At 39.7% G+C, this 18,234-nt stretch overlaps 1 protein-coding gene across 1 annotated transcript; it reads left to right on the forward strand.

Moving 5' to 3' along the window:
• The first annotated feature begins 17,545 nt into the window (after window positions 1-17,545).
• On the forward strand, window positions 17,546-17,893 carry LOC138875564 (uncharacterized). The gene has a single exon (XM_070154401.1). It carries the CDS (start codon window positions 17,546-17,548, stop codon window positions 17,891-17,893), a length of 348 nt encoding a protein of 115 aa, XP_070010502.1.
• Window positions 17,894-18,234: the final 341 nt, after the last annotated feature.

The following is an 18,234-nucleotide window of genomic DNA, read 5'->3' on the forward strand; positions in this document are numbered from 1 at the left end:
ATTAAGAAGTTAAGACGATTATTCGGTTCAGAATAAGGTGAGGGTTCTTGTCAGAAGTACAAACCCAATGATTTGTTGATTCGGCAGTTGGTTATGGATTTCTGCACTTCTCTTCCGTCGTGGCGGTATTGTAAGAGTTAGATCAAGACCTATGTAGGTCATGAGGTTCAATGGGAGCATCAGATTCGTGGAAGTCCATTAATTTGATTAGAGAATGTTATTGTGGCCCTTTGAGTAAAGTGGTGCAAGTGTGAATTTAGCTGAGGTATGCAGTCATGTTCTGGTGCATTGTGTGGTAATTGATACAATGTTCGTATGTTGGAACAGGCCTGGCGGAGAATTACGGATGTTGTAATTGGGCGCTAAGGCTTATTTGCTTAAGTGAAAAAGGATATCTTCAGGTTGATCGAGCTAGGGTGCCCAACTGGGTTGTAGTAGCACGGGTAGGTGCGTGAGGTGTTAAACAGTGATTTCGGACAACTCCAGCGCAGTTCTTAGCACGTTCGAGGATGAACACATGTTTAAGTGGGAGAGAATGTAACGAACCGACGGGTCGTTTTGAGTTCTAGCATGTCGTTCAGCAGTTTGAGGCCATGAGCAGCTTCATTTCAGGCATGATGACTTGTACGCGTGGTCGGAATTGAATTTCGGGAAGTTCGGAGTTGTTTTGGAAAGAGAATTCTCGTTTCGGAAGCTTTAAGTTGAAAGAATTAACTGAGATTGGATTTTAGAGTAAACGACCTTGGAATCAGGATCTGAAGGTTTCAGCAGGTTCGTATGATAATTTCGGACTTGGGCGTATGCCCGGATCGGGTTTTGGATGACCCGGGAGCGTTTTGGCGCCTATTGTGAAAGTTAGCATTTTGGAAGAAATTTCATAAGTTTGGCTTGAAGTGCATTTCAGTTTTATCGATGTTCGTGTGGGATTCCGAGTCTGGTAGTAGCTCCGTATGGTGACTCTGGAGTTGGGAGCGCGATCGGAAATGAATTCGGAGGTCCGTAGGTCATTTGGCTAAAGATAGAAAATTGAAGGTTTTTGAGAAGTTTGACCGGAAGTGAACATTTTGATATCGGGGTTGGAATCTGATTCCGGAAGTTGGAGTAGGTCCGTAATGTCAAATATGACTTGTGTGCAAAATTTGAAGTCAATCGGACGTGATTTGGTAGATTTAAACATCGAGAATAATAGCTTGAAGTTCTAAAGTTCATAAAGCTTGGATTGGAGGTCGATTCGTGGTTTTAGCGTTGTTTGATATAATTTGAGGCCTCGAGCAAGTCCGTAATGTGTTTTGGGACTAGTTGGTATGATTGGTTGGGGTCTCGGGGGCCTCGGGTAGATTCCGGGTGGTTAACGGATCAAAAATGGAGTTTCTGGAAGGCTAAAGTTTCTAGTTGCTGGTATAACCGCACCTGCGAGAATTGGGCCACAGGTGCGGAGCGGCAGAAGCGGCCAGAGGAGCCACCGATGCAGTTTGGACCAAAAGTGAAGGGAACCACAGATGCAGTCGAGCAGACGCAGAAGCAGAACCGCACCTGCGGCGGTTGAATCGCAGAAGCGGAAGGGAGGGCCTGGTGAGTATCCGTAGAAGCGGTAAAAGTGCCGCACCTGCAGAACCGTAGAAGCGGTCAAGGGACCGCATGTGCGAAAGTGCTGGAGGCAGAATGGTTCTTTAAAAATCGGGATTTGGCCATTTTCTCTCATATTTTCTTGGCTTGGGCGATTCTTGGAGGGTTTCAAGAGGGGATTTTTATCATCAACGATAAGGTAAGGTATCCCCACCTATCTTGAGTTAAATACATTGATTATGTACGAATTTGAGCATGAAATTTGTAGAAACTTGGGGTTTGAGGGAAAATCTAGAAAACTGATATTCTGGGAATTTGACCACGATTTTGGGTATGAAATTGAGAGTAAACTATATATTTGAGTTCAGGAGGTTATGGGTAAAGTTTATCTTCGAGAAATTTGGAATCCGGGCACGTGGGCCCGAGGGCGTATTTGTCAACTTTCCGATTGGGGTTAGGAATTGATATAAATTGGATTGTAGTGAGTAATTGAGCATATATTAATGGATTTGCATAATTATTGGCTAATTTTGGAGCATTGTTCAACGATTTGAGTCTTCAGCAGCCTACTACACAAACAGTCTAGGAATGCGAAATACAATAGAAAGGAAGCCATCTCGTGGCATCAATCCAGGCCCTCGACCTCATATCAGTATTAGACACCTCGTGGCGTATATATGTATCTCAGGCCCTCGGCCTTATATCAGTATCATTGTATCCTCATATCTGGCCCTCGACCATACTCAGTCCAGAAATCACATAAGCCCCTCGGGCGTTAGCAAAACAGTAGTCCTTGGCCCAAAACATCATTTAAAATATCATTTTAGTTCCAAAACCGAGTAAAAAGTGACTGAGTTGTAAAATAGTGGAAAATAGTACGACTGAGTTCAAGTAGTAAGTCAAAACAGTGAGGAAATAGTGATAAGAATCCCCGGAGGGTTCAAATAGTTGGCACGAAGCCCAAATATGACAATCAGTCCAAATAATGATGATAACAAATAAGTTTCAATTAAATATGCGGTAAAATCATCAATCGGGACGGAACAAGCCACAATCCCCAATAGTAAATGACCCTACGCTCATCATCAAGCGCGTGTCTCACCTTAATATAGCACTACGATGTGCAAATCCGGGGTTTCAAACCCTCAGGACATCATTTACATTCATTACTCACCTCAAACCGGCTAAATCTCTAGCTCGCCACGCCTTTGCCTCTCAAATTGGCCTCCTCGTGCATCAAATCTGACCAAAACCAGAACGAATACGTCACAATATGCTAAGGGAACAAAGCCCAAGCGAAAAAAATCAAAAAATGTCAAAAATCCCGAAATTAGCAAAACCCGAGCTCCGGGCCCATTTCTTGAAACTCAGAAATTTTCACATCATTAGATTTCTTATCTCCCCACAAGTTCATACATAACAAAAACACCAGAATCGGAGTTCAATTGACCCCTCAATTCCTTAATTTAAGCCCTCTTAAACTCAAGCCCTAAACCTCCATTTTTAGTCCATTAATTCCATAAATTTCAGTCCTAATTCATGAAATACCACCATAGAAGTGTGTTTTAAGTCCAAAATCCTTACCTTATCGAAGTTCCCTTGAAATCTCTCTTCAAAATCGCACAATACTCTAAGTCTGATGTTAAAAATGGTTAAACCCTTCAAAAATCACGAAGAAGAAACATATATACCTTCTGCCCAGACATAACCGCATCTGCAGTCCAATAGCAGCTTCTGCGGTCATTTCTCCGCACTACGGAATTTCACTTAACGGACCAACACCGCATCTGCGGTTCCGCAGGTGTGGTCCCCCTTCCGCATCTGCGGTTCCAGACCTTCCTCAGCCTTTCCGCTTTTGCGATCCAATCAATGCATCTGCAATACTGCCCCTGCGGTCCCCCAAAACCGCAGGTGCGAAAACACCAGAAGCAGCAAAAAAATCTGCAATCACTCAAGTTCCAAAACTTCCCGTTAGCCACCCGAAATCACCCCGAGGCCCCCGGGACCTCAACCAAAAGCACCAACACAACCCAACACTTCATTCAAACTTGTTCTAATCATCAAAACACCTCAAACAACTCCAAATCCATCAATTCACATCGAATTCAAGTCTAAGTTTTCTAAAAACTTCCGAAATACGTTTTCGATCAAAAATCCTATCAAACCACGTCCGAATGTCCTGAAATTTTGCGCACACATTCCAAATGACATCACGAAGCTACAACAACTCTCAGAATTCCATTCCAACCCTCGGATCAAAATCTCGCCAACAACCGGAAATCGCCAAAATACTAACTTCGCCAATTCAAACCTAATTCTACTCCGGACCTCCAAAATTATTTCCAATCACACTCCTAAGTCATAAATCACCTCCCGAAGCTAACCGAACCATCAGAACTCACATCCGAGCCCTCTAACACATAAGTCAACATCTGGTTGACTTTTCCAACTTAAACCTTCTTAAAAGAGACTAAGTGTCTCATTTCTTACCAAATCCACTCCGAACGCAAACTACTCAATTTGATCATATAAAACACGGATAACGAAGCATAATGAAGAAGAAATTGGTAAAACAGAGCGGTAACTCATTAGACGACTCGCCGGGTCGTCACACATACGTAGGAGGACCTATGGTCGCCCTGTAACACGAATATCTTATCTGAGGCTGGTCCAGGATGCGCAGGTGAAGGGTCCATGACGTCTACTATAATTTAAACAAAATTAATTGTGTGTTTGTGTTATACTAATTAATGTTTATTATTTAATAGGACAGAGTATATAACTATGGGTTCCAAGCTCGATATTTGAGGCCCAGTAGCACCAAGCTATCCGAATTTTTATGTGTGTCAATTTCAATATTTTTAGAATTTTGTTTGTGCTATAATAATTAATTATTTAATTGTACAGAGTAAATATCAATGGGTTTCAGGCTCGATATTTGTGGCCTAGTAGCACCAAGCTATCCTTAATTCTTATATGTGTCAATTTTAATATTTTTAAAATTTTGTTAGTTTAATAAATTAAATAATTAATTTTTAATTGAACAGAGTATATAACTATGGGTTTCAGGCTCGATATTTGAGGCCTAAAAGCACCAGCTATCCTTAATTATTATGTGTGTCAATTTCAAAATTTTTAGAATTTTGTTAGTTTTATAAATTAAATAATTAATTATTTAATTGGACAGAGTAAATATCTATGGGTTCCAGGCTCGATATTTGAAGCCCAGTAGCACCAAGCTATCCTGAATTTTTATGTGTGTCAATTTTAATATTTTTAGAATTTTTTTGTGTTATAATAATTAATATTTAATTATTTAATTGGATAGAGTAAATATCTATGGGTTCCAGGTTCGATATTTGAGGCCCAGTAGCACCAAGTTATCCTGAATTCTTATGTGTGTCAATTTTCATATTTTTAAAATTTTGTGAGTTTTATAAATTAAATAATTATTTTTTAATTGGACAGGATATATAACTATGAGTTCCACGCTCGATATTTAATTTGACAACATATATTAATTTGTTAGTTCTGTAAGTTCGTTTTATAAATTAAATAATTAATTTTTGTAAAGTGTAATTGGATAGAGTTTGTAGTTAGTAGATACTTAAACTATAGAGACTCTACGCTAAAAGGCTCTATATTTTACTATGCTAAAAGACTCTATATTTTACTACGCTATAAAACTCTATATTCTACTACGCTAAAAGACTCTATATTTACTACGCTAAAAGGCCACTATTCTTTAAGAAAATTAATAATCTAAGCTAAATAAAAATAACAAACATATGAACATACCATTCACGAAATTATATATAAAACAGTAAAAGATATTTATGAACAATAAAAATTATTTCTCAACTTTTAACTATTTTTTTAAAACACTAATAATTTAATCCGGGTAAAAATAACATACAAATTTAATCGCAAACATAACACAAATCAACGTGGAAACACATTCAAGAAAATAAATATGCATAATCGTACGATTTTCGACATAAACTAAATCCGAATACCTCAATTTATGTTTTTTGAAATGTCGGAAATTTAAAATTTTGAGCCCGAAAGAAGGAATCCACAACAATCGAAGGCTTGAGTTGTATGCGAGACCTACACTCTTCACTTTTTGTATGACGGGTGGGGCCCAATAGTTTTTTTTTAAATCGGAGGGGGGGGGGGTTATTTTAAAGTTCTAACCAATGGTTCTGTCGTGGGGAAGAAGACGAGTTTACTATTTAATAGGAAAATACAGTATCATACTACTTTTTCCTAAAACATAGTACTATACTGCGTTTTCCTATATTAAATAAATTTTTAATTAAAATGTAGTATTATATAGCGTTTTATTTTAGCGGCTAACTTTTTATTAAACTAAAATACAGTATAATACTGCGTTTTAGTTAGAAATGTAACTTTTTTAAAACTGTATAAAGGTATTTTGAGTCTAAAATACCATTATTTAAGTTTGTATCAATGCACGGGGAGTACCTGTTGTTGTCAATCTTGAGTCTCATGCATAGACAATTTAGACTCATGTAGAAATGTTTATGCACATAATCTTCATATGTATATTCATGTATTTTACGCATACATGAGACTTGTTAGTAGATGGACACTGGGAAGATGTTAGTTAATGTACAATTTGGATCTTCATCATGAAAAAATATTCTAGGCTCATATAGATGCATTCGCACAAATATTATCTGCTTATCATTTTGTATGTAGATTTAGTGCCTTGATTTATGATACGTATCTTGTTCTCTGAAAAAGCATGCTTATCATTTTTTTCTTTAAGTATACACCTTATTTTTAATATTTTTTGCTTTTTGATTGTTTCTCTACTATTATATAGGCTTATGAACCGCACAGGAAGTGAGTATATTTGACTAAAATCTTACCATTAATTTGTTGAGCTTAGTCTTGATACTCATTGAGCACATAAGATTGGTTGAGATACTATACTTTTGTACTTTGCATGCAGATTTTAGAGCTGAACTGATAAGGAGTTCGAGAGGGAACATTAAAGATAAATCAGCTTTCTATTTATGAGCTGTCACTTATTCATGATAGCCTAGGATCTTGTGTTTTTGGTTATATATATATTCAAACAGATGTTGTATCTCTGTTTGTATGAAAATTTCGTATTCTAATTTTATTATTTATTTGGGATAATACATAATTACCTCCCTGTGATTGTCCCACTTTACAGGTCTCACCCTTAAACATTGTGGGGGTCCTATGACCCCCCTGAATTTAGTTGAAGTGAAACAAAGACTACTTTTTTTGCTGACGTGACACATGGTCTGTTTTGCACCACATGAAAGTGCGTAAAAACTCTAAAATTCTTATTTTCATTTATCTATCCCATTTTATTTTCTCTCTCTTCTCTCTCCTTTTCTTTTCTTATTCTCTTTCTTGTTTCTTCTTCTTCCATCATCACCACAACCGTTCAATTACTATATCCAAAATTGTAACGATCCGACCAGTCGTTTTGAGCTTTTGCACTTTGCTCGCAAGTTCTCGGACACGAATTTCCCCGTGTGATGTATTATGACTTGTGTAAATCGTTGGTTTTAGTTTTCAGGGTAATCAAAATAAATTTGGAAAAACAATTCTCGGTTTGAAGCTTGAAATTTGGAAAGGTTTTACCAAGATTTGACTTGTTTGTATATGATCTCAGATCAAAATTTTTATGATTTGGTTAGCTCCGTCTGGTGATTTGTGGCTTAGGAGCGTGATCGAAATGCATTTTGGAAGTCCGTGGAAGGTTTAGGCTTGACTTGGCGAAATTGAGATTTTGGCATTTTCCGGTTGATAGGTGAGATTTTGATATTGGGGTCGAAATGAAAATTTCGGAAGTTGCAGTAGCTCCGTTGAGTCATTTGTGATGTGTGTGCAAAATTTCAGGTCATTCGAACGTGGTTTGGTTGGGTTTTTGATCAAAAGCGTAATTTGGAAGTTCTTGGAATTTTTAGGTTTGAATCCGATGCAAATTTGGTGTTTTAGTGTTGTTTTGTGTGTTTTGAAGGTTGGAACAAGTTTGAATGATGTTATGGGATATTTTTGCATGTTTGGTTGAGGTCCTGAGGGCCTCGGGTGAGTTTCGGGTGGTCAATCGGACCATTTCATGTTGTGGAAAATTGTAGAATCTCAGCTGTTGGTGTTGCAGGTCTTTGACCTTCGCATTCGCGATGCATGTTCCGTGATTGCGAAGGTGTGAGGTCGATGGTCTTCGCGTTCGCATTTTCCTTGTCGCGTTCGCGATGTTATGATGTTTTGGTCAACGCGTTCGCGAGGTGCAGGTCGCGTTCGCATAGAGGAAGAAGGATAGCTGAGTCTTCAATGCATTTTTTTTACGCGTTCGCGTAGTAGGTGTCGCGATCGCGAAGCGTCGAGGCAGTTGTGCATCGCGTTCGTGAGATGGGTCTCGCATTCGCGTAGAAGAAAATCGGTCTGTGAAGCAGTGTGCTTCGCGAACGCGAGGGTAGTGCCGCGTTCGCGATGAAGGAAAATCTGGGCAGTAAGTTTATATTTTAAAATCGAGGGTTTAAGTCCAATTTCATAAAAACTATTTGAAGAGAATGTGGAATTTGAAGAGATTTTTAGTGGAGCTATTGGGGTAAGTATTCTTCACTCATATTTGGTTTAATTCCATGATTTGGTCTTGAATTGCATCATTTAATTTGAGGAATTATAGTGAAAATTGGGGAAAAAAAGGAAGAAACGTTTGAGATTTCTTTTAGGGATTTGAATGGGCAATTCAGATTGGATTTTTATGAAATTGATATGGGTAGACTCCTGAGTGAAAGAGGATTCTATTGATGTGATTTTTATCGAATTCCGAGACGTGGGCCCAGGGGCCGGGTTTGAGCAATTTCGGGATTTTGATGTAAATTGGATATTTTCGAGTGGGCTTTGTTCCCTTAGCATATTTTAATGGTTATGTACTGATTATAGATAGATTTGGAGCATTTGGAGGTCGATTCGTGAGGGCAAAGGCATTGCGGGCTAGAGTTTGGACCGGATCGAGGTAAGTAATGATTGTAAATACTGTCCTGAGGGTTTGAAACCCCGAATTTCACACTGTTGTGCTATTTTGAGGCGACACACATGCTAGGTGACGAGCGTGAAGGCGTGCACCATTGGGGATTGAGACTTGTTCTGTCCCGTACGACTGTTAAGTCACGTATTTGATTTGAAATCTTATGATATTCCATATTTTAGAGATTGATATTATATTTTGGGTTGTATGCCATGATTGGGGCCTTGTGCCGACCTGTTGAGACCCTTAGGGGCACTTCCACTATTTTTTCTCACTCTATTTGTTTTTAAAAGCATATCCTCAGTCATGTTTTACCTGTTTATTGTTTAAATGTGGTTTTTTCACTTTACTTCTTAAAAATATGAAAACTATTTGGGTTGAGTTCCCTGATTCATTGATGGCCAGAGTGATTGTGAGGTTGATGACTGAAATAGATCGAGGGTCCAATTGTGAGGTTGATGACTGAGACAAACCAAGAGTCTGATTGTGAGATTAATGATTGAGAGAGGCCGATGGCCTAGTTGTGAGGATTATATATTTATGGATCGGGCTGCACGCCGCAACGATATAGCGCTTGGGCTGTAGGATCCCCTCCGGAGTCGACACACCCCCAATGAGCGCTGTCGACGAGATAAATGGATCGGGATGCACGCCGCAGCGATATCTGCATCGGGCTGCGCACTGCAACGGTTAGTATATGGTACCTATTGAGTGTGACTACTGAGTGTGAGCGCTGATTGGTATGAGTTGAGTCACGAGTGGCTGAGAGGCTTGCCCCAGGGGCTATATATATACGTACATGTGCATGAGTGATGCTATGCCTGAGGGGGATGTTTATGAACTTGTTGGTTTTTCCTCCTCTTTAAAGTAGGTTTTCTATCGAATGTGCTGATTTATTTACAGCTTTCACTCATCTTTATACTGAGCCTCTGTCGAAAATGCTGAATAAATATTTTTAACCAACTTTCATTTAAGTTGGGGTTTTATGAGATGTTCAGGATTTAAACACTGATTTGGCTTTTCTATTTCCACTGAGATTTATATGTTACGAGGTGTTTATGACTCCTGTTTTGCCCGAGGGACTGTATGCGAACTATGTTTTTGCTCGAGAGGCCGATTACAATTTCTCACATCTTTAACTATAAATTGTATTGAATCTCTACAGAAACTGTTGGAAAGCATCTTCAAATGATTTTTACCAAAATCTCTTTTTCTTTAAATGAGACAATTGACTCGTATTCCGATTTGAAAGCTTGGTGTGCTTACTGAGTTTATCTTAATGTGGATTCATCATTTCTTACTGCTCAGACTTTAATTACTTTTATTACTTACTGGTTTGGAGTACTCACATTACTCCATGCACCTCGTGTGCAGATTCAGGTATTTTTGAGCTTGGTGGCAGCTTCATCGGAGTTAGCAAGGCAGCTGCCTGGCAATCGCGGCTCCGCTTTCTCCCTCTTTATTCTTCCTTATGTATAAATTGTGACTTTTCCCGACCATGTTGGTCTTGATGTAGTTATACAGTTGTGGTAGATGCTCATGACTAGTGACAACCCGATGTCGGGCTTGTATGTTATTTTCGCACTATTCATTCAGACTTATATTATGAAACATTTGTTTAATTAAAGGCTTAAAAATGACTCTTAATGATTAAAGAGTTAAAATGAGCGTTGTATCAGCTGGCCTTGTCTTCACGAGAGGTGCCATCATGAGCAGATCTGAGTTTTGGGTCGTGACAAAAATTTCCAGCAAGCCAACAATGAAATCTTATAAAATCTATCAAAGTGTGGTCTTAGTTTGGCTTTGATTCTTAGTGGTTGTCTCAATTTCTTGGATCCTCTTGGCAAAGTCGAAGCCATATCAACGCCTTTAAATGATAATGAATGGTTGAAGTAAAATAATCATTCTCACCACTAAATCGTAAAACAATGAACAAGAGCCAATTTTGGATTTTATTTGGGTGGCGATTTAGATTTTTAGATTTTTTAATTGGTGGTTTGATTTGATTTTCGATAGATTTGGTGGTGGTTTAGATAATAAATAGTAATTTGATTTCAATTACTTTGATATATGAAGGCTTTGATGATGATTTTCCCTGGTTTGATTTATGTTTTGATGGAGGTCGTGTTATGGCAATCTATGGTAGAGGTATTGTGACAAATTTGTTTGAGAAGAAGGAAGGAAAAAAAAAGAAAAAAGAAAGAAAAGTAAAATATAAACAAATAAAATGAAAATTGTGAATAATATAACAGAAATGACATTGCACAATCTGATTGGTTTGTGTAATACACTGATTTCTTTGAAATTGGCGGTGGTCTTAGAATTTATATTTATTTCACTTTAAAATAACGGAATTTTGCCCTTATTCTCCACACAACATCAATAGTGAAATTTCACTCTTACAATCCATACATCTGTAAGGCCTCGTAAATGTTTTCCTAAAACCCAAGGTTTCATGATGCCGAGGTAGGCGTATGTGCTAACGATAGTAGAGATTCTTCGCGGTGAGTTTGTTCGCTGCGGTATAGATTTTTTTGTGTTGAACAGTGCACTAGGGAATTGAAGGAAACTGTTTGGTAGGAAAGGGAATTTATACGGCATTAGGCGGCCGCAGAATGACCGAGAGTGAGGCAATCATTTGGGCAATTTTTGGATGTTTTTTGACGGCTAATTATGCGACCGCAAAACGATTTCGTGGGCCTCACATCGATTGCAGGACAAGCATGGAAATTGTTTAGAGGTAGGTTCTGCGGCGCATTATGCAACTGCAGAACAGGTCTACAGACCGCATAATTGCCCCAGAGTGGGGCATACCAGTTGAGTTTCGGAAGCCCATTTCGCGGACCGCAGAAGCATTATGTGGTTGCATATGCGACCGCAAGTCTCGTTTTAGAGCTTCATTTATGCATTTTTATAACCCGAGCCCCTTCTCATAAAACACTATCAGGGGTCATTTTAGAAAGATAAAACCACATTTTAGAGGAAGAAGAAGGTGTTCTAGAGAGAGAGGAGGAATTCTAAGCCATTGTCATAAATATTTGGAAAAACCTTGAAGATTTCCCTAGAGTAACTCACAAGGACTTCAACCAAAAAGGTAAGGTTCTACACCCTAGCCCTTTATTTCAAAATTTAACTAGAAATGGGTAATTAATAAGATAATTCTTGGGTATGGGAGTTGTTTATTTTGCATGCATGTGTTATCAAGGAGTGTAGGAAGATTGTTAAGCTAAAAATGGTAATGAATGGATTGTTGGATAATGGAATCCTCCATAAAAGGACCTTGAAACCTTAATATACACCTAGTGCTTTGTAAAATGCTCAAATGTGCTAGAACCATGATCATCTTCCTAATTTTGATTCTATTTGCCATATTTCTAAAATAGATTGAAGTTGCTTAGGGTTCAAAATATTTTAGAGTTTAAGGAAGCTCAAGTGAGGTATGATGGCTAAACTCTTCTTTAAGAATTGCACCCCACATCACCCTTGTAAATCCCAAGATGTTTATCATAAGTCGATTATTCCGAATAAGCTTTGTATCAAAATATATGTTCGATTTATGTTCAAATGCTCTTGTTATGCTGTGTTATTGATTAAGGACGTGTTCCAAACTTAGGATTGTGTATCTATATGTTATAATTCCAAGTCGTGTTACATATAAATAGTTATGCCAAATTGTGTAGAGATTATAATTGTTATTGATGTTACACCTCCACCCACATTTATTGGGGTAAGGCGGCAAGGCTGCTTTGTGTGGGTATTGGTATTGCTGTTACACCTCCACCCGTACATATTAGGGTGAGGCGGCAGGGACGCTTTGTATATGAATTGGTATTGTTACACCTCCACCTGCACATACTGGGGTGAGGCGGCAGGGCAGCTTTGTGTAGGTATTTGTATTGTTGTTACACCTCTACACTCACATATTGGGGTGAGGCGGAAGGGCCTCTTTTTGTAAGTATTGGTATTGTTGTTGCACCTGCACCTGCATACACTGGGGTGAGGCGGCGAGCCCGCTTTGTGCAAATATGGTTACATAGATTCTCATCTTAAAATTTATTAGTGTTATTGACAACTCTTGATAAATCTTCTTTGGCTTCAACGACTATCTATGCTATTATGTTGTCACCCCGATTCATCATATTTAAGTTGTATTTCCAAGTTTATGATTAGGTGTGTGGTTTTATACTAGTATTATTCATCATGTAATAACGTCCCGTTTTCTGGGGGCGCTGCATCTTTAATGGATGCAAGTGGTTCCACAATAGAGATCGTAGAACAATGATAGAGGTACTTAATCTTCCCAGCTGGCTTGGTGAGCACCATCTCATTCCAGGGTTGTGCATATTTTGTTTCGTCTCTATTATTATGTTTTGAGGTATAATCGGAGCCTTGTTACTTACACTATCACCGTACTCTTTTGTATCTATTAGAGGTACATAGCGTGGGTGGTATGTTGGTGTGGGAAAATTCAAACTAGTATGGTGGTATGTTGGTGTGGGGAAAGTCAAACTAGTAATGTTGCAATTGTATCACACGTTCCACATCAAACTATGAAAGAGTGTATATTTTAAAATTTGAAACTGATGTAACTACTGATAATGAATTGGTGTTACTGTTTACTTGATCCTCCTCACTACCTAATTTATGAATTTGATTTTATTGTTATTTATGAGTAAGTTTGGGTAGAAGGTATTGTACAGGCTTGCTCGGCTGGGTTATCTCGGTTGAGCGTCGGTCGCCCCCTCCTCCAAGTTTGGGGTTGTGACAAACTTGGTATCAAAGCCTAAGGTTTAAGTGTCCTAGGATGTCTCGGAGCCGTGTCTACTAGAGTACTTTTTATTGGTGAGTTGTCGACCACATCTGTAATTAGGAGGCTACTTTGAGATTTAGGAATAATACCCTTCTTTGATGTTCTTAATCATGCGATAACGCTGATTTTAAGATTTTTCCCACTTTAACTCATGCATTGCTCTCACATTCAATAAATGGCACCTAAGAAAAGGGAAAAATTGGCCAAGGAGTCGATGTTACCCCAGGAGTGGTGGGTGATCTTATCATGGATGATGTGGGTGAACACACGAGGGGTGAGGATATTCCCCCAGTTACTACACCACATGGTTCTACTATTCCTGCTTAGGCTTCACCAGTTCCTACACCTGATGAGGGTGTGACGAATCCTCCAATTGATATTCCAGTTCCACCTCCAGCCCCATTTTTCGGTCCCGGTGTTTCTGATGAGAATCTTAAGGGATCCATACAGATGTTAGCTCAGATAGTGGCTTCCCAGGCCCAGAGGTCAAAAATTTCCCCACTTCTTCTAGTCATCATGGGGACTCTATTTGTTCCATGATTAACAGGCTTCTTTAGTTAGATCCTATGGTGTTTACTGGTACAGACCCCGAGGAGGATCCCCAGGATTTCATCGATGAGATGCACAAGACCCTTAGAGTTATGCGTGCTACTGAAACAGAGAGAGTGGAGTTGGCCTCCTGCCACCTGAAATGGGTGGCCTATTATTGGTTTGAGATGTGGGAGGACTACCGTGAGGAAGGGAGCCCTCCACCGAGGTGGTGTGAGTTTTTAATGCTTTGATGGATCATTCCTTGCATGTCGAGACTGAGACAGCCTATGCCATGGAGTTTGAGAAACTAAAGAAGGGTTGCATGAGTGTGTTGTAGTACTACATGGAGTTTGCGCACCTGTCCAAGTATGTTATTCACATGTTGCCCACCATGTAAGCCAAGGTGCGTCGGTTTCTACAGGGCCTTAGCCCTTTGGTTATTAATGAGGCCGTTATAGCTACCTTGAATTCTGATATGAAATATGGGAAGATGGTGGCGCTCGCCCAAGCTACACAGAATCATAAACTGAAAGATAGAACAGAGCGTGAGGGTAACGCAAGGCCTGGTCTGAGGGCAACTTTGGTGGTTCTTCCGGTGGTGGTGGTGGTAGGTCGGCATTTAGAGGGGGGCAGTAGGGCCATCTCAGTCTTCCGCCCAGTCTTCGATGAGTGCACATCCCTTAGGGCCTAGTCAGTAGCAGTGGAGTTATTTCAAGTCCAGTCAGGGCAGCCGAGGACCCCACCAGCAGGGTCGGCCAAGAGGGAGATTTCGACAGTAGAGGAGACCCCCAAATGCCCTAAGTGTGGGAAGACAAACTTTGGGGTCTGCTACAAAGACATACCTATATGCTATGGGTGCGTTATGAGGGGTCACATTTAGAGAGATTGCCTCTCGTCTCGCCGGACCATGGGAAGAGGTACGATGCAGCTAGCTAGTTCTATTGCTACTACATCCACGACATCTCCTCTAGCTCAAGGACTCCAGAGCTCGGGAGGGCCCAACAGATTTTATACCATTAAGAGGCGTTGGGATTAAGAGGCTTCTCCTAATGTTGTAACATGTATATTGACTATCTAGTCTCGTGATGTGTATGCTCTTATTGATCAAAGTTACACTTTGTTATATGTCACTCCTTATGTTGCTATGGTATTTGGGATAGAACCGGAACAACTTCATGAGCCATTCCTTATAGCTACTCCAGTTGGTGAGTCTCTTGTGGCTGCATGGGTTTAAAGGGATTATGTTATCTCAGTGCATGGTCGGGACACCATGGCGCATCTCATATAATTGGGGATGGTTGATTTTGATGTGATCATGGGGGTAGACTGTCTTTATTCCTGTTTTACTAAGCTTGATTGCCGAACCTGAACCGTTAGGTTTGTGTTCCCAAATGAGCAGTCATTGAATGGAAGGGAGTTGATGTGGTGCCGAAGGTTAGGTTTATTTCTTACCTTAAGGCCACAAAAATGATTAACAAACCACTTGGTCCGGGTTACGGACACTAATGCTGAGGCACCTACACTTGAGTCTGTACCAATTGTGAATGAATTTCTAGAGGTCTTTCCTGATAAGCTCCCTGGGATCCCGCCAAACAGGGAGATTCATTTTGGTATTGATGTGATGCCAACAACCAACCTATATCTATTCCGCCCTACAAGATGGCACCAACATAATTGAAGGAGCTAAAAGAATAATTGAAGGATTTGTTAGATAAGGGCTTCATCTGACTGAGTAAGTCGCCTTAGGGCGCACCAGTTCTATATGTAAGAAACAAGAATGGGATACTAAGATAATGTATTGACTATCGACAGCTCAACAAAGTCAGAATCAAAAACAATTTACCAGGGATAAATGATTTGTTTGATCAATTACAGGATGTTAAGTACTTCTCCAAAATTGATTTAAGATCTGAGTATCACCAATTGATGATCAAGGAACATGATATTCCGGAAATTTCAGAACCTAGTATGGGCACTTTGAATTTTTGATTATGTCTTTTGGCCTAACTAATGATCCGGCAACTTTTATGGATCTTATGAATCGAGTCTTCAAGCCTTTTCTTGACTCCTTTGTGATAGTGTTTATTAACGATATCCTTGTATATTCTCGAAGTCGAGAGAATCACGGATCACCTTAGGGCAGCTCTACACACTCTACGACAACACCAGTTGTATGCGAAGTTTTCAAAATGTAAATTTTTGCTTGACTCTATCACATTCTTGGGTCATGTCGTCTGCAGGGAAGGAATTAAGGTTGATCCTCAGAAGATTGTAGTTGTGAGGAATTGGCCTAGACCTACTACTCCAACAGAGATTCACACTTTCTTAGGCTTAGCTAGCCATTACATGAAGTTTGTGGAGGGGTTCTGTACTCTCGCCTATCCGTTGACTAAATTGACGCAAAAGGTGATCAAGTTCCAATGGTCAGATGCTTGTGAAAGGAGCTTCCAAGAGCTAAAATCATGATTGACTATGACAAGGAAGGCTAAAATCATTCAAGGAAGGCTAATGTTGTGGCGGATGCTGTTAGCCGGAAATCTATAGATAGCTTGGTTCACTTGGAGTTTGTTTGGGAGTTTGTCTTGTGGACTCTAGCAAATGAGGGGTAATTGTGTAAAATAGGGCTGAATCATCGCTGGTGGAAGTCAAGGAGAAGCAGTTCAACGATCCATTCTTGGTACAATTAAAGGAGAGGATTCATAAATATAAGACCATGGCCTTTTCTTTTTGCGTGGATGATCGTACCCTAAGGTACCAGGGGCGACTATGTGTTCTAGATGTGGGTGGTCTCTAGGAAAGAATCATGATTGAGGCTCACATTGCAAGGTATTCCGTGCATCCGGAATCTACAAAGATTTTTCCTGATATCAAGGAAGCCTATTGGCGGAGTGGCATGAAGAGGAATATGAAGGAATTTATGGTAAGATGTCTGAGTTATCAGCAAGTAAAGGACGAACACCAACGGCTTGGTGGGTTGGCACAGAACATAGAAATTCCAATGTTAAAGTGTGATTTGATTAATATGGACATTTTGGTGGGACTCCCGCACACTCCGCGCAAGTTTGACTCAATCTGGGTGATTGTGGATCGACTCACAAAATCAGCACACTTTGCCAGTTAAATCTACCGACACAATAGAACAATATGCTCATTTTTATATCAATGAAATAGTCAGGTTGCATGGCACCCTAGTTTCATTTATTTCGAATCGAGGGGCACAATTCACAACCCCTTTTTGGAAGAAATTTCAGTAAGGTTTGGGTACTCAGGTGAATCGTAGTATAACCTTTCACCCCTAGCTGAAGGGCATGCAGAGCGGACTATTCAGATGCTTGAGGAATTGTTGCACGCTTGTGTTCTTGACTTCATGGGTAGCTAGGACGATCATTTGCCACAAATATAATTTGCCTACAACAAAGGTTATCATGCTAGTATCAGATGGAACCATTCGAGGCCTTATATGGTAGGAGATGTAGATCTCCCATTAGGTGGTTGGAGATTGGGAAGCATAATTGATAGGACCAGACCTCGTGCATTAGGCTATGGAGAAGGTCAAGGTCATTAAGGATCTGTTGAAAACTGCTTAGAGTCGTCAAATGTCCTATTCAAATATTCGTCCCAGAGATTTGGAGTTCAAAGGAGATGATTGGGTGTTCTTGAAGGTTTCCAACATGAAAGGTATAATGCGGTTTGGAAAGAAAGGAAAATTGAGTTCGAGGTATGTCGGGCCATACATAATCATTCAGATGATTGGTCAGGTGGCGTACAAGCTTGAGCTACCACTTGAGATGTCATTAGTACACCCAGTATTTCATGTGTCTATGTTGAAGAAGGTAGTTGGAGATCCATCGGCTATTGTGCCAGTTGAGACTATTGAGGTTAGTGAAGAACTGAGCTATGAAGAAACTCCAGTTGCCATTCTTGATAGGGAGGTCCAAAGCTAAGAAATAATGAAATTGCCTCCGTGAAAGTGTTATGGCGAAACCAGTAGGTTGAATAGGCCACCTGGGAGGCCGAGGAAGAAATGAAAAAGAAGTACCCTCATTTGTTTGAATATCTATGCAATAATTTCTATGAAATTACTTCCTATGAACTATGTATCACTTGTACAGTTTATGCTCAGGTTGTTTCCTTTTTAGTAATATATTGCTTGTGAGGCCATTGTTGGTGTTGTTTCATATTGTGTTGCATCATTGGTTTATGTACATGCTGTTAGGATTGGTTTATGGGATTCTCTGAAAGGTGGATAGGCCCAATTACAAGGGAAACTCTGTCAAAATCTTTG

This window comes from Nicotiana sylvestris, chromosome 8, assembly GCF_000393655.2.
Source record: "Nicotiana sylvestris chromosome 8, ASM39365v2, whole genome shotgun sequence".
Classification (NCBI taxonomy): Eukaryota; Viridiplantae; Streptophyta; class Magnoliopsida; order Solanales; family Solanaceae; genus Nicotiana; species Nicotiana sylvestris.